General features: G+C 47.6%; 1 protein-coding gene across 1 annotated transcript; it reads right to left on the bottom strand.

Moving 5' to 3' along the window:
• Positions 1–1,909: 1,909 nt before the first annotated feature.
• Positions 1,910–23,199, bottom strand: LOC126525994 (uncharacterized). Its single transcript, XM_050173998.3, has 4 exons — positions 23,151–23,199; positions 21,104–22,073; positions 10,302–11,238; positions 1,910–3,215 (listed from the first exon to the last, which is right to left on the bottom strand). The coding sequence occupies exons 1-4, from the start codon at positions 23,197–23,199 to the stop codon at positions 2,856–2,858; spliced, it is 2,316 nt and encodes a 771-aa protein (XP_050029955.2). The 3' UTR covers positions 1,910–2,855.
• Positions 23,200–23,437: the final 238 nt, after the last annotated feature.

Genomic DNA, 23,437 nt, shown 5'->3' with positions numbered 1-23,437 from the left:
AACATCACGGCGGCACATCCGCTTCCATGGGTCGGAGTAGAGCGGGTTGGCACTACATTTTTTAAAGCGAAAGCTTTACTGGCCGCGAACTTGCGATTTCGCCGTGGCCGTGCTCCGAGGAGGCACATGACGTCACACGCGTTCCTCGTCGTTGCGTTCGCCTCCGCTCGCTTCGCCAGCTGCGTCGCATGCCTGTTAACATGTCGGAGGATTGAAAAGGAGAGCTCGCGTGCGCCGCAACTACAGTTAAGGCGGCAGTATGGACGGCGACAATTCTGATAAGCAGGAGGAGGCCTGGAATCGACATCGGAACGAGATGAAGAGGAAACGAATCGCCCAGGAAACAGATACAGCGCGCCGAACGACTCGCTAAACGCCGCAACATAGCTAGACAACCAGACTAACCTGGACTTGCAATCAAGATTAACCAAGGCTAACCATGCTATTAGCTTTCGCCACGTATATCCTGGCATAGCCGAGCTAAGCCACTGACAATTTTTTTATTGATTTCTTTCTATACATTGCTTTCGCTGCCTTAACCTTGGTAGCGGACGAGGACAGTGTGCTGAGGCTTTGGGTAGACCTACAGAAGCCCTTGGGCGGCGGTCTTTGTAGGAGTACTGACATATCTTTTCGACCTCTCCCCCCTTTCTTACAGCGAAGCTGTATGTATACAACTAGGGTTCCGTGCATTTTTGTTTTCCGTGAACAAAAACTATCATCATCGATTGCTCATTCACCCGTAAGCATTCGTGCTCCCGTAAGCAAGCAAAAAATGAAATTACTCGCAGCCCCGTTAGGCTTGCGACTACTCACTTTGCGTGAATCGGCTGCGATGACTCTGCCCCTGTTGTCGTTGTCAATGTGGATGCGTCGGTGCCTAAAAGGGAGAGGTTTACACGTTGCGTGTTTCGAACCGATCCTTTGCGATGCCACACCGATCCGGCCCAGCCGCAATGCCCTGCTCCCGCGTGGCAGTCTACCGCGTCGTGACGTCACGACACAGCCACCCCCGGGAAACACCACCAAAACTGGCTGTAGAAAAGCTATTAAAATATTTAGGGCGCTCTGAAGCTTGCCAGTATTTTTCTAGGGTTCAGAAGCCTATAGCATTCCCATTCCCCGCAAAAAAAAGGGGGGGAAGAAAAAGAAATCATGAGCCATTCCACTCTGTGAAGACGATGAGCAAAACGAGAACAAGGTGAAAGCAGGAGCCAACGCTTCGTCAAGTGCACTCGTCTTCTTCAAGGCGACATATGCTTTCCTGGCCACAGTATATAGGTGGGGTTCTTCTAAAGGGGAGAGGGTGTAAGGCGGGTGGGTGCGGCAAAGAGCGAAGGTGTGTTAGCGGCGAGGGTGTAGAATTGAGAATAAAGGAGTGCTGTGCACAAGGCCGGGGACACGGTCGTCTGCCAACCACGTGTCAACGGCCGTGTGTCAGCCGGCGTGTCAAAAGCGTGCACAGAAGCCCTCTAAGTGAAGCTAGAAATCTAGCTTCACTTGTACAAGTTCGGATGTGATTTATATGCTCGAATGTTCCTTCTGTAAGAAACAATATATCGGTGAAACGGGACAATCAATGAACGTACGTCAGATTAAACGGACATCGCGCGGACACAGCTAAAAAGCTTCCCAAAGCCGTCGCCCAGCATTTCAACCAACCAGGTCATAACTTTGATGAACTCTACATCTTACAGTCAAATTTCCGCTTTGGACGAGAAAAAAAAATACAGAGAATTATACCTTATCCATAAGTTCGAAACATTGCAACCAATAGGCATAAACGTTTCAAAGGGAGCTTTATAATCTCTTCGCTATGCTAAATTTCAAGCTATAGGCAACAAAATTTAGTTTGGTTGCTTAGCTATATTTTCTTTCTTTTTATTTATTTATTTATTCTATTTCAGTATTTTCTTTTTTTTTCGCGAGCACCGGTTTCTACCGCCCCTATTATCTCTTTCAGAGACACTATAGACCGCGACCACCAGCGAAACAGGTAATACAAGGCTACTGTACACGCTTTTGACACGCCGGCTGACACACGGCCGTTGACACGTGATTGACAGACGGCCGTGTCACTGGCCTTGTGCACAGCACTCCTTTATTCTCAATTCTACACCCTCGCCGCTAACACACCTTCGCTCTTTGCCGCACCCACCCGCCTTACACCCTCTCCCCTTTAGAAGAACCCCACCTATATACTGTGGCCAGGAAAGCATATGTCGCCTTGAAGAAGACGAGTGCACTTGACGAAGCGTTGGCTCCTGCTTTCACCTTGTTCTCGTTTTGCTCATCGTCTTCACAGAGTGGAATGGCTCATGATTTCTTTTTCTTCCCCCCCTTTTTTTTTTGCGGGGAATGGGAATGCTATAGGCTTCTGAACCCTAGAAAAATACTGGCAAGCTTCAGAGCGCCCTAAATATTTTAATAGCTCTTCTACAACCAGTTTTGGTGGTGTTTTCCGGGGGTGGCTGTGTCGTGACGTCACGACGCGGTAGACTGCCACGCGGGAGCAGGGCATTGCGACGTTTTGACACTCGCTCCGGCTCGCCTGGTGGTCTACTGTGCTGCTGCATAGGGCGCGTCGCACAAAGTAAAGGGGGGCGTCCGAGCGAGACGGAACGATTGCCACAACATCGCCAGGATGTCCTGCTCCAACGTGACAACCTTCTGCGCCATGACGTTGCGAGACAGTCGCCTTCTGGGAAACGAAACCGAAACTGTCTGTAGAAAATCTATTCAAATATTTAGGACCCCCCGAAACCTCCCAGTATTCCTTCTGGAGTTTGAAGGTGCCGGACCTTTATGTAATGAAAAAAAAAAAAGGTGACCGTGTCTAAAATATATTTGTCAGTTTAAACTCCCACAACGTCCGCGACCTTGAGGTACAGGCGGAGGTGCAGCCAGCAGTACTCGTTGATATCTGCGATCTGCAGGCGGACGCCTTTCTGCTTGGTGCACACTACGCGTCTCTTGACGACGCCGGCCAGTCTCATGTACTCGTCGAGGTCACAGCGTCGCACGCGCTTCAGGGCGCGCGCGATCCTGGCGTCTGCCTCGACAGTGCCGAGCTCGGCCTTGCGCCGCACGTTGCGCACGAGCGACGGGTGGTCGTGGAGCAGCTCGAGCACCCGGGCTCCGTCGTCGCAGTTCCAGTCGCCCAGCACGTAGCGAGTCGCCGCCGAGACGTTGTTGTTGTTTCGCGCCGTGATTTCCTGTGTGGTCAGCGACAAAGAGAGAGAACGTAAATAAAGGCGTGAGAACATCTCGGGAAACATTGAGAGCTACGTAGTTAACGGAGTACTGACACGGTATTTGCGGCTCATCGTTTTCGTGCGTCAAATAAAGTTTCGGGACTTCTAAAGCCTTAAAAAAGGCACTGACAAGGCTCGGAGCGCCCTAAAAAAATATAATAGCTTATGTACAGGCAGTTTCAGTTTTGTTTTTACTGCTTCGTCACGTCATGACGCCGCAGAATGTGGTCACACGGGAGCAGTACATTGCGACGTTTGGACACTAGCTCCGGCTTGCTAGCTCGTCTGCTACGTTTCTGAATCTGACCTCACAACTAGAATGTACTAGACTATGGTCCACTCACAACGAGCACTAGCGTGGCACGTGACCGAGTGATCGGAAGCGAGTGCCAAAACGTCGCAATGTCCTGCCCCTACGTGACCGCACTCTGCGTCATGACGTCACAGCGCAGTAACCTCCTGCGAAATGAAATCGTAACTGGCGGCAGGAAAACTACTGTAATAAATTTATTCTACGGCATTCTGAGGCAGTTCGCTATCTTTTCCATGGTTTCGTGGTATTGAACCTTTGTTTAACGAACAAAAAAATGAATAGTTGAAAATATCATATCAGTAGTCCTTAAACCTTGGGCCTCGTAAAAGCCCAGTTTTAGATAGGGTAGATATAGAACTGCCTCATTGCGAAATTTTACCCATTGAATAACAGTGGATGCGTCGCAAAAAGCTAATGCAGCTGTTTTGACACCAAAGCTCAAATTAAAAATATCTATATAGTAAGAACGCCGTCATTACCGCTCGCCGAAGGGACGCATGACCCAGAATGCGCGGCTCCTCGGCACGAGTTCCGAGATTAGGCGGCGCACAAGGCGCGCTGGAAAATGTCGGAAGCGACGTGCTGGGAACGTATGCCATAACCACCAGGTGCGCGCGTCACCTGCTTAGGTGCTAGGCTGCTGATCAGAAATTTGACAATTACCAGCCCTTTAGCTTCGCCAAGGATGTCTCAATGCCATACACTATTTACTTTTAACCGATTTAGCCAAGTTTAAATGTCGTTGCAGTTGACCCTTAAGCACGGCGTCGCTGGCTCCATCCCAACGCGACAGTCGATGCGTTACAATCATCATCATCAGCCTGGTTACGCCCACTGCAGGGCAAAGGCCTCTCCCATACTTCTCCAACTACCCCGGTCACGTACTAATTGTGGCCATGTTGTCCCTGCAAACTTCTTAATCTCATCCGCCCACCTAACTTTCTCCCGCCCCCTGCTACGCTTCCCTTCCCTTGGAATCCAGTCCGTAACCCTTAATGACCATCGGTTATCTTCCCTCCTCATTACATGTCCTGCCCATGCCCATTTCTTTTTCTTGATTTCAACTAAGATATAATTAACTCGCATTTGTTTCCTCACCCAATCTGCTCCTTTCTTATCCCTTAACGTTACACCTATCATTCTTCTTTCCATAGCTCGTTGCGTCGTCCTCAATTTAAGTAGAACCCTTTTCGTAAGCCTCCAGGTTTCTGCCCCGTACGTGAGTACTGGTAAGACACAGCTGTTATATACTTTTCTCTTGGGGGATAATGACAACCTGCTGTTCATGATCTGAGAATGCCTGCCAAACGCACCCCAGCCCATCCTTATTCTTCTGATTATTACAGTCTCATGATCCGGATCCGCAGTCACTACCTGTCCTAAGCAGATGTATTCTCTTACCACTTCCAGTGCCTCGCTACCTATCGTAAACTGCTGTTCTCTTCCGAGACTGTTAAACATTACATTAGTTTTCTGCAGATTAATTTTTAGACTCACCCTTCTACTTTGCCTCTCCCGGTCAGTGAGCAAGCATTGCAATTGGTCTGAGTTACTAAGCAAGGCAATATCATCAGCGAATCGCAAGTTACTAAGGTATTCTCCATCAACTTTTATCCCCAATTATTCCCACTCCAGGTCTCTGAATACCTCCTGTAAATACGCTGTGAATAGCATTGGAGAGATCGTATCTCCCTGCCTGACGCCTTTCTTTATTGGAATTTTGTTGTTTTCTTTATGGAGGACTACGGTGGCTGTGGAGCCGCTATAGATGTCCTTCAGTATTTTTACATACGGCTCATCTCCACCCTGATTACGCAACGCCTCCATGACTGCTGATGTTTCGACTGAATCAAACGCTTTCTCGTAATCAATGAAAGCTATATATAAGGGTTGGTTATATTCCGCATATTTCTCTATCACCTGATTGATAGTGTGAATATGGTCTATTGTTGAGTAGCCTTTACGGAATCCTGCCTGGTCCTTTGGTTGACAGAAGTCTAAGGTATTCCTGATTCTATTTGCGATTACCTTAGTAAATACTTTTTAGGCAACGGACAGTAAGCTGATCGGTCTATAATTTTTCAAGTCTTTGGCGTCCCCTTTCTTATGGATTAGAATTATGTTAGCGTTCTTCCAAGATTCCGGCACGCTCGAGGTCATGAGGCATTGTGTATATAGGGTGGCCAGTCTTTCTAGAACAATGTTCCCACCATCCTTCAACAAATCTGCTGTGTTACCTGATCCTCTCCAGCTGCCTTCCCCCTTTACATAGCTCCCAAGGCTTTCTTTACTTCTTCCGGCGGTACTTGTGGGATTTCAAATTCCTCTAGACTATTCTCTCTTCCATTATCGTCGTGGTTGCCACTGGTACTGTATAAATCTCTATAGAAATCCTCAGCCACTTGAACGATTTCATCCATATTAGTAATATATTGCCGGCTTTGTCTCTAACGCATACATCTGATTCTTGCCTATTCCTAGTTTCTTCACTGCTTTTAGGCTTCCTCCGTTCCTGAGAGCATGTTCAATTCTATCCATATTATACTTCCTTATGTCAGCTGTCTTACGCTGGTTGATTAACTTGGAAAGTTCTGCGAGTTCTATTCCAGCTGTAGGGTTAGAGGCTTTCATACATTGGCGTTTCTTGATCAGATCTTTCGTCTCCTGCTATAGCTTACTGGTATCCTGTCTAACGGAGTTGCCACCGACTTCTATTGCAGACTCCTTAATAATGCCCATAAGATTGTCGTTCATTGCTTCAACACTAAGGTCCTCTTCCTGTGTTAAAGCTGAATACCTGTTCTGTAGCTTGATCCGGAATTCCTCTATTTTCCCTCTTACCGCTAACTCATTGATCGGCTTCTTATGCACCAGCGTTGCAATCATGCAATACCAATTGCATAGTGCCAGCGGCAAGCACTGTCGCGGAGAAATTAAATGCTAACGGGCAATCGTAAAGTACGAACACCATCTACAAGTAATAACACGTGAATGCAGTTTATCCGTAAATGGTACTTGCCTCAAACTAAGCGTAGAAACCAAAATGTGCCAAAATCAAGGCATCGCGTACAGGGCTGTAAGCGCAAGCAGGGTTACACGCTTTAGCGGCTGACTTAACTAAATGTAAAAAAAGATGCATAAAAAGATAGGGGACGCTTAAGCTTCGCCTTAAAAGGGGCTTTGGACTTTAAGAGTGGAACGCGATAGCATTCAAAGATCCCTGACTGCTTCTCACGCTTCCCGACAACTGGAGCGTATGTAACCGTAATGTTTACCGGGAAACGCTGGCCGCGAACGCTATGCACGAATGTGAGCCCTCTGGTAGAAACGCGGCTACTTCCGTGGACCACGATGCGGTGGAGGCGATCGCCATCTGGAGGTATTGCAAGAAACCGGGCGCGCCGCTCCGTGGCCCCCGAGATACTCGCGCACCGGCGCGCGCTAATGGTGAACGCCGTGGCCGGTCTATGGGTGGTAGAAACGCTGGAAAAGGGGTTTCTTTGAGTTTTCGCGTAACAGAATTATGTTTCTCGTATAATCAAATAACAATCCGACGCTATCATGTCTGTAGGTTGTGTGTATGTCGTACTTTACGATTTTTCTACGTATTTTAGCTTGAGAAATTCAATTTGTGCAGTAGCTTCCTTGCGCCACAGGGAGGGCCTGAGTACGGGTGGTTCGACTTTTTTTTTTTTTTTTTTTTTTGCCTAACGGATGACACCGGATTTTCTGCGAGACGGGGCCCTTAACGCTATCGCGTTAAGAAACGAGGACACCGAATTTCTTATGAGTTGCGAATGCGGAAGCATTTAGCGGTCATGAACTCCTCGCTGGCACGCGAGCGCTTTGAGACGCTTGGTGCGTTTTGATGTGGCCTTGCCGAGGCGCAGCTAGAACGCAGGCAAGAGCTTGCGCGGACAAGAATCCGCGCGAATAGCACGGGCTTCCGAGTGCAAGAGCGAGGGTGACGTACGTCGCGGCGACGCCCTCTCCCCGCGCGCAACACAGTGGCCGCACAGGTGCCCCCTTTCGCCCGCTCTGCTCGGTCGTCGAGGCCACTGGTCGAGACCGCTTTTGACGTGGCGTCGCAGCGAATCAGACGCCGTCGGCTTTCTCGCCCAATGGGCCATTTGACGCTCTCGCATTAATAAATGCATGGATAAGAAGGGTTTACGCGAGCGGCGCGTACTGCATTGTGATACGCGTTGATCCCTCTGAGGCAGCCGCTTCAAACTCCGCCATGAAACACGTGGCTTAGAGCGGCAATGCTTTGAAACGCTTGCGATAGCATGACCCCCGGAGGCAGCAGATCCGCAGGTTAGAATGCAACCTGCACAAGGAGCACAGCCAGTGGCGTTATGAATAGGCTAGTAAATTATTTTGCAGCAACATGGCAGTCCTGGGCAATGTTTAGCTGAGGTCGATAAGTTATTTTGACTGCACATGGATCTGCATAGCGAAATAGCGAAACAGAGTGGCTAGAACGAAACCAAGCAATAACTTTATTATTGCTCAATTTTTCTACATCTGCATTTTTGTCTTAATGATATTTAACCTGTAACGATTAAATCTAATTTCTCAAGGTCAATCAGTTGGGCGCTAAAGTCTGCTGATATAAAACTAAGTCATTCGCAGAGATTATATTTAAGAGAAATGCGGTTCGTGTTATGGGTGATGTGCAGCCAAATTTCGACATGTCTGCGTTACCTGAAGGGGCTAAATGAAAAGTGTTAAACCTTGGTTTTCTTCCTTGTGTTACATGAAACGCTTGCAAGTTTTCTCCGATGACCTGAGACAATCGACGATGACAGAAATTTTATATTTGGAGACCGTAGGGGCCATATTATGGTGACTAGCACAGAAAATGAGAAGTGTGTAGGTTGATTACAGCCTTTGACACAAATTACTCAATCAAGCGTTCCATGCAGAGCTTCGCAAGCGTATTTATTTTTCGAACCGCGTAGGAAGTTCGCCCATTGTCCTGAAAAAGCTCATCTATCACAAAGTTAACACTATAGGGAAATAGGGGCCATCATATGAACGATTGGTGGGCAAAGTTTCGAGAGCGTCACTTAAATTCGGGCTTAGCCGTAAATTACGTGTGCAAGCGCTCTGGACCGTTATGGGTGTCTTTTATAAACGGCGAATTTAGCCCGCTATCTTGGGAAAACTATAATTACCACCAAAATCAAATTATAAGGAAAAATAAGAGAACATTAACACAAAGTGAAGGCTAAGTTTAATGCGTGTGAATAAATTACAGCCTTCTGCAAGTGCTGGAAAGCGTTATACGGCATCTCGTTCTCAACTTCTTGCGTGGTCCTTAAAGGAAGTGTAGGTGGCACAGCTTCCTTGGATATGGGAGTATTGTTATGAGTAATGTGTGGGGCGCGATCACGATCGTTGCAAATAAATACTGGACCCTCAATTTTTCTTTAAATTCACGAGTCTCCTCGGTGAACTAAGCGAATCACCTTATTTACGAGTATAGAAGAGAAGAGAGAAAGCAAGGATAGGAAAGGCGGGGAGTTCATCCAGAAGAGCATCCGGTTTGCTACCCTACACTGGGGGTGGGGTAAAGGGGAATAGAAAGAGGAAAAGGGTAGAAAGTGAGCACTGAGTGCGTGTGGGCGGGACACTATGCACAGGGACACTATAAACGGTCTCGTAAGCCGGTGCACTTCAAGTATTGCATTAATGCACGATTCGCTTTTCGTGCCAGTGACGGGTGTGGCCACGGTCCGAGTATCTTTGACTCGTTGAACGGTCTTAAGTCCAGTCGGTGTAAAGTTTCCCGCAGAGAGAGGCGTTGTACATCGTAGCGGGGGCAGGTACACAATAAGTGCTCGATGGTCTCCTCGCACCCACAGGAATCGCACATCGGTCGGACGCTGCTAGGGAACATCGCCTACATGCACGCAAAAAGTCACAAGATCTCTGGAGTTCAAGTGCCTACAATTGCCGATTATATAAACTGGACCCCACGCTACGGCTACAACTGCCATTTAGCCTTTCCCGCGGTAAAGCAACCTCGCTGTACCGCTTGTGGCTGGGAGTAGCGTTCACGAACTCATACTCTTAAGAGTATATTTCGTGTAAATTTGGGACAGGTCATGGGCGATGTGTAGGCAAAGTTCAAAGTACGTACACTAGTTGAGGCGCACAATTTAGCCCACAGTGCCGGAATAATTACCACAGCCATCGACATCAAGTTTGGGGGAAATGAGGCTTGCCTAAAAAATCCTTTTATGCAAATTCTCAAATACGTTATATGCGGGCAACGTTGCAGACGGTTACCACCTAGTCATATGAGGCAGCGTTTTAAAGTATGTAATTTAATAACAGACAAATGAATTTTTAATGCAACTGCTCGTGAAACACAGCTTCGCTGGGTTATGATTCTACAATGTCGCAAAAACCTGCCGTATGTTTTATCCGATTGCAGTCACGTTCTGGCGGGCGAGCCCAACTCGCTGTTTTCGTGGGTCGATTCCGGTGATAGTGCAGTCCGCAATTGCGTGTCTCTGGGGCTACGGTGGACGTTCCACTGGGTTTTTAGTTTGCATTCAATCTTATATCTTGACGTTACAAGCATTCTGCCTTACTTGTTACGAACGAAAGCACTCGTGGTAATGCGTGAGGATTGCCACACACCATGCAGCTGTATACGCTCTACGCGTAACGGCGTTTGTATACCACAGCATGCACATAGCCTCACGCTGTACGAATCATACCCGTAAGGAGGCGTGTCCGCTGTTCTTGTAGTTGTAGAAGTCCACCCGCACATGCCGCGGGGGCCTGTTCACAAGGTGCGGCATGAAGAGGTTCGCGTACGTCGGGTTCATCGTGTTGGCCGGCGTGATGCGCAGGTGCGTCAGCCTTCCGCACTGGGCCGCGACGGCGTCCACGAGCACGGTGCAGTACTTGTTGTACAGCAGGATCCCCGTGATGTTCACTTCGATCAGGCTGGGGTTAAGGCCCACGGCGTACATCAGCTCACTCTCGATCTTCAGGTGGGCCTCGTCTGTGCGCGCTTCCGGGATACCGGCCACGTTGACCTCGAGCTCCCTGAGCGTCGTCGCTTTGGTCACGTAATCGGTGAATACCTTGTACGTGGAGTCGCTGAAGTACCACGTGTCCACGCGAACTGACGTCACGTGGGGGCAGCTAGCGAGCTTATCAATCATCTGCTTGCACCGGGTCATGTCACCGGCGAAGTGCCTGCCGTTGAGGGTGACGCCGGTGATTTCTGGACACCGGGGCAGCGTGTCGATGTCCAGCGGGGTCAGGTGGTGGTGCTCGATGCGGACTCTGTCCTTGAGCCCGCGATCCCGGATTGTTTTGCAGATGCCGTCCACTTCCACTTCGGCGGGCAGCCGTCGGACAATTACCGAGATCAGCGTGGCGTTGTCGCCGACCGCATTGAAGAATTCGCGGCACTCGCCTACGCCGAAACCGCCCAAGTCTATCTCGAGTGTGCGAAGCACGGAGTTGCTCCGCACGGCCCGGGCCAAGTGCGCCATCTTCTCGGCGGCGTCGGGATCCGGGGGGTCGAGGTGTTCCAGGGCGTCCGCCGCTTGAGAGCAGCCGCAGGCCACCGACGGAAGCCGGAGGCGGCGCAGGGTCGAGTTTTCCGCCACCACTTGAGCGAAGAGGGCGACCCGCGCGGAACTGCGGCAGAAGGGCGTAGTGAGTGGCCTCACGGAGAAAAGGGGCAACCACAAAGTGAGCCCCAGAAATGTCCACAATAATGACACTTCGAACATTTTCACTTGCCTACCTAGTTACACTAGAGGAAAACGACATTCTCGAACTATTGCACCCGTTAACAACGACAAAATAAACTGTTTAGGTGCTCCAATTTTGCACAGATTATCACCGACTAGAATGAACTTACAAACTAAGTTCTGGGCAGAGTACCCGGAAAATCTATGGGCGCGGTGGTCGGCCGCGCTGCTCAGCTCAGGACTCACAAGACCAACTTTGGGCCGTCCAGCGAGCCATGGAGGCCGTACGGGAGCAACAGCTCCCAGTGGCCATCTAAGCGGCCCCAGGTCCGGGCCTCCCAATCGCCGAATTCCGAATAAAGTTATCTCACTCACACAAGACACGTTTTCGTGCTTTCTGGCCCGCTTACAGTGATATGTGTACTTCTGTATGCAAAATGACTTGCTTCTCATGTATGCTCTTTTCGTTTTGTTGTTTACTAAATTGTACCACATACTAATGAAACTCGCACCGTTAATGGTGTTTATTGTGTCTGTAATCAACCCTTTGCACTCATAGAAAAGCGGGTTTCAGCGAACTCACACACTCATATGATGGAGCGATTTTTTTTACCCTTTTTCCCAATAGGTGTTCACCCTTTTCCCCAAACTGACGGTATGTTTTATTTTTGCAACGATATATTTTATCACTACCTTAGTCATTCGCACATCCGCTGATGTAGTCCCGAAGTGCTATTCGAGACGTTTATAAAAAATAAGCGAAGGAAAATACGCGTAGCACTACACTTGGATTCTAACTGTGGATCTACAGAGTACCAGCCAGAAGTTATATCTGTCGGCCACACCGCTTTTCTTTCTTCCTACGCCGACACTGCTACAGAGAATAATACACCCTCAAAGAGTGTGGTGGCGCCTCGAGCTAGTGGTTGACGCCACGCTCTTCGGTTTATCAATAAACTAGCACCAAGGAGAAACAACTTAGGCGAAGACAGCTGTAAAATCTAAAAAGCGGGAAGGAGAGAGGCGAACAAAAAAGTCGTGTCGCCTCACTTTACGACCGGGGATCGCCACCTTCGCAATAAATGTTGTGGTCGGTAGCAGTGTGCTCTGCATGAACGTGCAAATGTTTATCCAAAAAGATAGGGCATGCAAGAGTGTCCGTACGTACTGCACATAGTACTGCTCCAGCGCCGACGCTGAAAGAACATGCTCGTGAAAACGATAATTGGCTGACGCGCTATGATTCGCTGAAGCTCGACAGCTGATCCATAAAACAATATAGAGCTGCAACAATTTAAACGAAGCCAAAAATAAAAAGTGAAATGCAGGTTAAGAAATAAAAGAAGAAGCCCTATTTCTCCTTTTAACCACCGGGGACGCCACATACGTAATGTAGCAGTAGCCATATGACGTGCTCGAACAATTACTTGCCGCAAAGCGCTGTGAAATAAGCCCGCATGGGTTTTTATTTGCTCGAAATGTTGAAGTGCCCGAGCACCCTTAAGTGCCGTAAAGTGTGTGTCTCACAAAACACCCTTTTAGCATCCTGGACTAATGAAATGCGCATAAGGGTGGTTCTGTAACAAACACGCCCACTTTCAAACTTCTGAAAGACAAGGGTGCCAAATGGGCGTTTGGGCATCCAATCCATCCCTCGAGGGTGTAATTTTTCGTAGTGCTACGTTCTTCCGAAAGGGATCTCAGTATCTATAAATAAATAAATTTCGCTTGCTCATGCACGGCAGGAATTAAGGTAGTGAACCTACTTCTTCACGACTACGTACAAACTCGTCTGCAGATATTCGAGATATCTTCCAAACGGGCCGATATGTGTACTACACTGCGCCGTTGACCTCGAGTAATCGACCAAGTCATTCTAACGCTAGCGGCTCTTCTAAATGTAATATATTGATTTTATCGACTCAGTGAGAGACTGACTGACTGATCGTGTCCTAGGGAAGCGAGTTGTGGCCAGCTGCGTGGCACTCTCACATTCTTAAATTTGATGCAATTTATGTCCGTCATGGGTAGCGTCGGATCCATGTTTCACAACAGCACGTGTTTCACTTCAGTCCAATGCTATGCCTTGTTTTCCTTTCTGGTGAAAAAACAAGAGGAGCAGCCACAAAAAGCTACTACACCGAGTAGCTTGACGAGGTGGCTGCCCCTGCGAAACGACAGCAACTGGCTGTTTATCTGTATGCAGCAGCGCAGGTTACGTAACACTGGAAGTAACATTAAGAAAAATAGCGTACTTAAACGAAATACATGGTAGGTTGTGCGTTACGCATTCAACAAAAACTTCTTATACGAGGTAGGAAAATTATCTGCTCTTGTTATCTTAGTCTCTCTGCTCTTGTTACTTTATCTTTTGGTGCGAGTAGCCTGGGTCGTGCGGGCTTGTTAACCTTTTACAAGGTCTTTACACCGTTGTACGATGTCATCACACATGATTTACTTCTATTTTTCAATAGACTGGCTATAAACACTTATAGTATTCTGCTGAAAGTTTCGGTATATGCTGAGAATTAAAAAAAAATATCTGTGCATAAGAGGCTGTGCAACACGAAAGCATCTCTAGCTTGCTTGAGTTTGTTATGTGTCCTCGGCAAGAGGGCTCTAGTTTGGCTTGTGCTTCTTTACATGGCAAGTAGAGGTGGGCTGATATCAACATTTTTGAATACGAATAGAAAGTATCGAATAGCGAATCGAATATTCAAACGCATCTCTCTACAGCAGGAATATTTAGGTGCTACTATTGTAGACTAGTGCAGAAAGGACAGCTAACTAGTAGGGGCAAAGTATCAGTCATGAACATCACTCGTTAAAAAAGCTGAATGAACAGCCTCTCAACAAATTTAGAGCCTGGTTTTACAAACAAGCTGTTCACGAAAGAATGGCTGTCGTCTTTCCAAAACAAACGGATGCGGAAAGAGAGAGGGAAATAAAAAAGAGGCAGCTCTGAATAACTCGTGCGCCGTAGACACATGTGAGAGGGTCCGTTGCAAGAAAAGCGTCACAGGTTTAACGTAAGAAATAAAACTCTACATGACTCATCATCATCATCATCATCCTATTTTATATCCACTGCTAGGACGAAGGCCTCTCCCCGCGATCTCCAATTACCCCTGTCCTGCGCCAACCGATTCCAGCTAACGCCCGCGAATTTCCTAATTTCATCGCCCCACCTAGTCTTCTGCCGTCCTCGACTGCGTTTTCCTTCTCTTGGTACCCATTCTGTAAACCTAATGGTCCAACGGTTATGTAACCTGCGCATTACATGACCTGCCCAGCTCCATTGTTTTCTCCTAATGTCAATTAGAATATCGGCTATACCCGTTTGCTCTCTGATCCAAATCGCCCTCCGCTCCGCTGTGGCTTAGCGGGGCAGCTCGGAGCGGAGCGTACCGTAAAGACGCTCAACTAAAACACTCTATTGCAGTGAAGCATAACAAGCGTGGGAAGGGGCTGTTGCCACAGGACACAGTATGTATTCCTTAATTATACACGCGTGCACCCGGTATTTCTCGTCACAGTACAAGCACAAATATGCCTAATACGTGTACTGACAGGCCTGCAGAGCGTTTTGGAATGTTCCTGTGGTGGGTTGAGCCCTTAAGGGCAGTAAATCACATGCATTTATTTTTCCAACCGGCCGACTTTCGGATGTTTTCGGGGCCCCTGGGGAGTTCGAAAAATCGGACGTGGACTTTGAAACTGACCAAGAAGATGCTTCAAATTGTCCGTGTGGCGAATGAGTGGCGGAAAGCGGACAAGAACAGAAAGGACCTACGCATTGGGGAATGGACGGGAAAGGAAGCGTGCTGCCGCCGTTTTGAGCTCAAAAAACAGTGTTGGCTGATGCTGAGATGCAGGTGTCTCTCATCCAAACCAAAATAAACTCTTTAAAGCAGTGAAACACAACACTGAGGCGTCATTCGCGGGCTGAGAGTATGTCAGGACAGTTGAGGTTGACTTACGAGCTGTTGAGAGAGAATCTCAATTGTGACAAAGTTCGGGCCTCACACCACTGAGCTTGCTATCAGTTGACAGAAATAGCTCATATTCGACAATATTTGCTTCTGTATGCATCTCCTTTTTATTTGTATTTGAGAATGTCCGACTCGATTTGCAATTTTTTTCGAAGGCTTTTTATTTGCTGTGCATTTTACTAACCCCTCCCTTCTATTCTTTTTTTTTTTTTTTTTGAATAGCATAAACACTACTCCTTAGTATTCAAATTTCATTAAGTTGTCTTTTTTTATTTTTTTAATATGCTTACTAGAGAGTGACAGCGTCGGGCGATATGGTTTCAGCCCGTCTTGACATAAAGCAGTTCTGCATCACTCAGGGAAAACCTGGAAAACTCAGGGAATTTGGAAATGTCAACTGGGTAGACACCCTGCCCTGGAAGACGCCATCAAAATCCATGACGTCACAGCCATCAGGTGCGCGAACGTCAAGGAGGCGTCGCCACCCGTCTTTCGTTCTTGCGCTTTTTCTGGCTTACCAAGAGTCTTATCGTAAGTGAGAGTCGTGTTTTTGGTGTTGTAGAAAGGTAATTTACTGATGCAGAAGAAATAATTTTTCTCTTTGTGTCCCTTTAACGTTATGCCTAGCGTTTTTCGTTCCATCGCTCTTTGGGCGGTCCTTAACTTGTTCTCAAGCTTGTTTGTCAGACTCCAAGTATCTGCCCCATATGTCAGCACCGATAAAAGCACTGATTGTACACCTTCCTTTTCAATGATAATGGTAAGCTTCCAGTGAGGAGACGACAATGTCTGCCGTATGCGATCCAACCCATTTTTATTCTTCTGTGAATTTCCTTCTCATGGTAAGGGTTCCCTGTGATTAGTTGACCTAGGTAAACGTACTCCTTCACAGACTCTAGAAACTGACCTACGATCTTGTTCCCTTGCCCGGTTATTTATCAATAGAGAGTTCTAGCTTCGGGGACGCAAGCGGCTTGCGTACGCAAGACGCTTGCGTCCCCTAAACTAAAACTCTGTATTATCTTGGTCTTCTGCAAATTAATCTACAGCCCCACTCTTATACTCTCCCTCAATCATTTGCTGGAATTCGTACGCAGTGTTGCTGAATCGGCAAACCTAAAGTTGCTGAGGTATTTGCCGTCGATCCTTACTCCTAAACCTTCCCAGTTTAATAGCTGGAATAGTTCTTCCAAGCACGCAGTGAATTGCGTTGGAGAGATTGTGTCTCCCTGTCTGACCCCTTTCTTTACAGGTGTTTGCCTACTTTTCTTGTGTTGAATTAAGGTGGCTATGGAATCTCTGTGGATATTTTCCAGGGTATTTACGTAAGCGGTCTGTACTCCTTGATTACGCAATGCCTCTATGACTGCTGGTATCTCTACTGAATCAAGTGCTTTTTTGTAATCTATGAAAGCCATATAGAGAGGCTTATTGTACTCTGTGAATTTCTCGATAACCTGATTAATGACATGGATGTGATCCATTGGAGAGTATCCCGTCCTAAAGCCAGCCTGTTCCGTTGGTTGGCTAAAGTCAAGAGTTGCCCTTATTCTATTGCAAATTACCTTGGTGAATATTTTGGTGAACACTGGGAGTAAGCTAATGGGCCTATAATTTTTCAATTCTTTAACGTCTCTCTTTTTGTGGATTAGTATAATGTTTGCATTCTTCCAGTTTTCTGGGACCTTTGCAGTCGATAGACACTTCGAATAGAGAGCCGCCAGTTTTCCAAGCATTATGTCCCATCCATCTTTGATTAAATCGACTGTTATTCCATCTTCTCCTGCCGCTCTTCCCCGTTTCATGTCTTGCAATGCCCTTTTGACCTCATCGATAGTCACAGGAGGAGTTGCTGTACCCTGTTCATTACTGCTTCGAACGGAGGTATCCTGACTCCTCTGGGTACTGTAGAGGTCAGTATAGAATTCTTCCGCTGCTTTCACAACACCTTCGAGATAGCTGATGTTATTACCATGCCTATCTTTCAGTGCATACATCTTGGTTTGTCCTTACATTGGCTAACCTCCCTGTCTTTCCTCCTCTTTGTCCCCCCCCCCCCCTGGTTTGTCCTATGTCAAGTTTTCTTCTCACTGATTTCAGGCTGCATCCATTTCTTACGGCTTCTTCAGTCTTTCTCGCGTTATAACTTCGAATGTCCCTTATTTTCGCCTTGTTCATCAGTTTTGACAATTCCGCGAATTTTATCTTATCTCTTGAGTTGGACAGTTTCATTAATTTCGTTTCTTTATTAGGTCCTTTGTTACTTGGGAGAGCTTGCCTACTGGTTGTCTTGGTGCCTGCCTTTAGGTTGACCTGTTTCTTCTTGAGGAATTTTACTCTTTCTTTCTTCAAATCGAGGTGAATCCTAGCCCTCGCTAACCTATGATCACTGCGCTTTATCCTACCTATCACTTCTACATCCTGCACTGTGCTTGTATCGGCAGGAACTATGAAGTCAATTTCATTTCTTGTTTCACCATTAGTGCTTTTCCAGGTCCACTTTCTGTTGCTACGCTTCCTGAAAGAGGTGTTCATTATTCGAAACTTATTCCTTTCTGCGAATTCGACCAGCATCTCTCCTCTAGCGTTCCTAGAATCGACGCCGTAGTTGCCAGTTGCTTGTTCACCAGCCTGCTTTTTTCCCACTTTTGCATTGTTGTCGCCCATTACTACAGTATACTGAGTTTGCACTTTTTCTTCATCCCTAATTCAACATCTTCACAAAACTGATCTATTTCATCATCAGCCTGACTGCATGTTGGAGCGTAGGCTTGTACTTTCTTTAATCTATACCTCTTATTAAGTTTGATTACGACTACTGCTACCCTCTCATTAATGCAGTAGAATTCGTCAATGTTGCCCGCTATGTCGTTATGGATTAGGAATCCTACTCCGTATTGCTTATCTGCGAGACCTCTATAGCAGAGGAAATGGCCGTCAGGTCAGCGCTGTATAAGCCTTACCAGTTCTAATCTCACTAAGGCCAATGATATCCCAAGCAATGCCTGATAGTTCCTCAAAGAGTCCTGCTACGCTAGCCGCACTCGAAAGAGTGCGGGTGTTAAAGATTGCCGGGGTCAGTTTCTTAGCGCCCTCTGCTGTGTTACAGGTCTGACAGCCACCTTGGTCAGGTGGCAGCTGCTGGGGACTGAAGGTCATGGGTTAATTGCAGGGATCATGAGGGAGGGAGTGGCCAAATACTGCACCAGGGAGACCAATTCCTGTTAAACGGCCAAAAACACTAAAAGACGCACAAGCTAATTTCACAGGTTGTCATGTAGGCTTCCGTCGAGAAACCGAAAACAATGCTCGGCATTGCTTCGAAAAGTCATGTCGTTTATTTCTGATTATTTGCTACGTTTTGTTTAACAGACGAAGAACAGTAACCAGACTTGAAAATTCTGTTGTTGCGAAATATTTGTTAGTTCGGAATATTCAAAAATGCCGAGTAGTTCCTTGTCGAATACGAATAGTAAGTGTGTAGTTAATTCGATTCCTATACGAAACTTGAAATATTTCAAGAGCTAAAACAACTTTGAAAAATCACGCGTGGTAGACAGCATAATCCAAACCGTTGAGTCGGATAACTAGATGATAGAGGCAGACATGTACAGCAAATCGAAATATATAATTCACTACGAAATTTCTTGCTAATGAACTTTATAACTCATTACGTTAGGGCACATAATGCAATTTACGAGCTGAAGCTAGTGAGTTGTACCTTTTCAAGACACATCTACTGAAAACGAATTTTGAAACTAGGATCAATTTCCAGTAGCGCTGTCAAAGTTGAGTGTAAAATGCGTTGCTGCTTCACTTAGTCTTGAAATAAAACGCACTTTCATGCAAATAAAGATAAAATTATCTGGAACACCAGTTGATTTTGTCGCAGGCTTTCGAAACGCATATTTCAAAATTAATGTCATCTGTGATTTAGTTCCGAGTGACTGTTCATTGCGAACTCACCAGCTAAAGTCGTAAAGTGCAATATGCACCCTAGAGCAGTTTGTTAAAAAGAGTGAAAATTTGTGAAATAATTAGTCGATTGCGTATTTCGACCTCTCGTGCAAACAATTCACACTTATTCTAGTAGTGCCAGCTACAGAGCGCGTGGACGTCAGCGGGTGCTGCTGTCTACGCACCAACGCGCCTTGACGTCATAGATCTCGATAGACTAACCGGGGCTGATTTTCATCGTTAGAGACGGGACTGCCTACATTGCAATTTCAAAGAAGGCTGAGCTGGGCAACTTCCCAGAAATTTTACTGTGCAGCAGCTGTCCAAATAGCGGAAAATACTATCAACTCAATGGCATCACTGATGACGTACTGCTGGCGTGGGTGGAGGCTACGGCGGGAAACGTTTAAAAAAAAAAAAAAAGACGATGAGATTGTGGCTTTCTTGTTCTTTTCTGGTAATCAACCTCTAACCTCAAAAAGGAAGTTTGGAAAGAATACTTCGTCAATGTAAACTTATTTATTGCCAATTTTAGTGTACTTAAGTTGGAAGGGCTTATAAACCACTCCCGAGCTCAAAAATTTCTTATGTAGTGCAGCTGCGCATTAGTTTACATTGAACGTACAGCCTCAATATTTTTTATAGATGATGCTATAATAACAAAGGTGCAGACGTTTCGTTAACGACTATGCGGTTTCTTGCTCGCCTTTGCTACCTTCCCCACTGGTGCTCTTTCCTCCTCTCCACGCATTCCATCTGTGCGCAGTCTAGCAAAAGCTACGAGTCGACCAAAAAGGTCATTGTCTGTTGTACGCCCCTAATCGCCTTCCGCACCACGCCGACTGAATGGAACCTTCGTAAAAGGTTTGGAAGCGCCTCCATTCCAAGAACACACCTCTCCTCGTGTTGGTACTATCATCCCTCGTCGGCGATCACCCCTCCGACTTCATGCGAAGCACCTTGCCGGCGTCACGACGCGCGAAGGAGAGAGCGGGAAAGCCGAGAGGGGAAGACGGGAGCATCCTTTTTCTTTTCTAATTCATACTGGACCTAGCCGCAAGTGTCTTAGGGGCTAGCGTTCGGGGGTGGCTGCCACGTCGACAACAACAAAAGCTCGAATACAGCTCGGGTTGAAAACTGTCCTTTACTGTCTCTTTTTTATTATTCTACGCGGCTAGGACACGAAATGCTTAGCCGTTTGGTAGAAAGGGGATAACCCAACAACGTCGACAAAAAGCATGCAACAGAAAAAAGAAAAGATTCACGCCTTTTGGTTGAACAAAGCGCCTCAAGATGTCCAGTATTCCGCGACAGGTGCGAACGCGTTGACGTGTACTGCAATGCCATGATACGTATGCGAAAGCAGCAGCGCAGATGGTGATGCGATTAGCAATACTGCTCTACACACGACCTTGTTTTGCACTTGTTCCTTCGAAAAGACAAAAAAAGAAAAGAAGGCAATATGGAAATAGTTTAGTCATGATTGCGCTGCTGCCAAAATATTTGTGCCAGTAGTTAAATGGAGTATAGTCGAGGAAGAAACAGATTAATAAATGCGAAAATGTACTTCAGATTGCATTTAAGAAACGCTGATTGAAGTATTATGAACACAAGAAAGTAAATTAAAAAAAAAACTAGGTATGGACAAACAAATCAATCCTAGATTACAATACATTGCAGTTTTATATTAACATTACAAAACATTCCTAGCGCTTTAGTCATGTCTTTCGGTACATACGGAGAGGCCTCGCTTTGGTTAAACTTGGTAATAAACTATAGTCACAAGATGCCGCTGCGAGTGCTGCTGCTTAACCTTCCATGTACCGCTCGCGAATTAAGCAAGGAATTTAAATTACTCACAAGCCCACCATTTTGATGTCCAAGTCCACTTCCAGTTCTTCCAGCGTGGTCATCTGGCACACAGCGCGGACGAGTGTCCGGATGACTCGTTCGCTCGTGAATTCGGGTTTCGAGATCAGCTTTAGTGCGCGGAGCGTGGCTGTGTTGACGAGGTAGTTGGCGAAGTTCGCACCCGACAGCTCTTTGCCGGACGTGAACACGTTCTCACCGACGACCAGGTGCGTCACAGTTCGATTCCGCGTCAGTGCCCCGATAAGTCGTTTCGCCTGCTTCGGGCTCATTTCCACGCTAGCCACGTCGAGGGCGGTGAGCTGCCTCGTGCCTCCTCGAAGTAGTTGGCCGTGCAGTCGCAAGTTGCTCGTGTACTTCGGAGGACAACGCTCGGTGTCGAAGAAGAGCCCTTTCAGTTGCGACATAGACTTGACCGCCTTGAAGGCGGCGACGTCTTCCGCGCTACCCTCAGGATCCATTCCGGAAATGACCACACACTCCACGTCCCTGTTTAGCCTGAGAGCTTTGAGCAGCAAAGGGCAGTGCCTCATGATGCAGTTCATTTCCACGGTCGTGATGCAGCGGTGCTCGGAGAGCAGGAACCCGACGACGTCGAGCCCGTCCCTTTCGTTCGAGTCCTCGCGTATGCCGTCGAATACATACCCGCGACCACTCGCCTGGGTGATGGCAATGCGGACGCCATTTTCGCTGTCGCATCGCGCGTCTTCGCAGATCTCCAGACCGATGTCGAGCAGCGCATGGTTGAAGCATCGCCGATGGCGCAGCAGGCGACAGCTCGAGTCAACGCGTTTGGTACACGTGACTTCCAGGTGTCTTAGGTGCTTCGCAATTTTGGGCGTCTCGTCTTTCTCAGCTTCATCTTTCTCGGCGTCCGTTGCCTCTGGACCGGGCGGGTCGACCTCCATAATTCGCGGGCACTGCTGCGGCGGCGAGTGGTCGCAGTCCTTTCTGGCAGTGCCTGCACAGGGAGAGTCCAAACGAAGTAAAAGCCGAGAAAAACCAGTTTGCCTCGTACGCGCGGGCACACCTGCTAGTCTGTCCCCTCCCGACCAGCTCCCGAGACGAGCGCTAATTGTTTCCACACGCCTCGTAGGAAGCGGGGGATACCTGCTTAGGGCGTCGACCTCTTTGGCCCCTGCCCGTTCCATAGGCGCAGCTGGCCGCAGCTAACGACGGGCGCGTCTCAATGCGCTCTCTCTCCCCAGTGGGGAAGACGGAGCGCATTCACAGCCGCTTCGACGAATCTGCACGGTGTGCGCGAGCACACAGGCTCACGGGAACCGGCAGCCCGGCAACTGCGACGGTGTGGAGACACTAGAGCACCTTCTGCTCCGTTGCCCTGCCTTCGGGGCCGACAGAGGTTCTGGGCGACTCCTACTGTCGGCACGGCCTGCCATCCGACACGCTGCAGTTCCTACTATTCCCCAATGCTCAAAGTTCCATCATCAAGCGTGCACTTGTGACATTGCTTGAGTTTTATGATACATCAAACCTCGGAGCACCGCTCTAAGCCCCGCTTGCGCTTCTCTACTATACATATAATTTTTTTTATTACTTGCCGCCCTCTTCCTCTCACCCCACTCGGCTCTCTCTCCCTCTTTTTTACTCCCCTTCCCCGTGCAGTGCTGTTGAGGGGACCTCGCCCGAGAGTCAGTTACGGCGCTGCCGCACGGACCTGTTGCCTCAGCCTAGCAGAGCTTTCTGTGGCTCTCTCTCGTGTTTGGCCCTTCACCGCCGATGCAGAGGGCACGTGGTCTCGCGCAACTTATTTGCAGTGCGTCGGCAAACTGTATTACAGCTATTTGAGAGTCGAAGCACTTTAAATATTAATTGCTAGGAAGACATAGCGCTATTAGAGGTTGGATTGCGCAACATTTTGACGAGACACACAGAAGAGACACACACCACAGAGCGCTCTGTGTGTCTCGTCAAAATGTTGCGCAATCCAACCTCTAATATGCTATACCAACACGCCCAGTCGTCAACCTTGGCAAGTTACATAGCGCTACCCCTACACAAAATACTTCAACCCCACCCTCCGGATAAGTGACCACTTGTGGTTCTTCCATGTCAACTCCATGCATGGTACACGGCCGTTTTTGCACTTCACCGAAATGCGCCCCACCCCCCTAAAGAGAAAAGCCAATGTACAACGTAGCAAGCAGGGGAAGTCGCATAACGGGCAAACTAGCCGCTGCTTTATTGATCGTGCACACGGACCTTAGCTTTGCATAAGAAACAATGGTATTGCGCATTTGCCTGCGCATTGTATATTTTGCATGTACGCTCCGTGGCTTTGGAGGATCAGGACTTCGAGGAGAA

This window comes from Dermacentor andersoni, chromosome 8 (assembly GCF_023375885.2).
Source record: "Dermacentor andersoni chromosome 8, qqDerAnde1_hic_scaffold, whole genome shotgun sequence".
Classification (NCBI taxonomy): domain Eukaryota; kingdom Metazoa; phylum Arthropoda; class Arachnida; order Ixodida; family Ixodidae; genus Dermacentor; species Dermacentor andersoni.
Note: the sequence above shows the minus strand (reverse complement) of the source record. Positions and strands in the feature narration are given on the sequence as shown.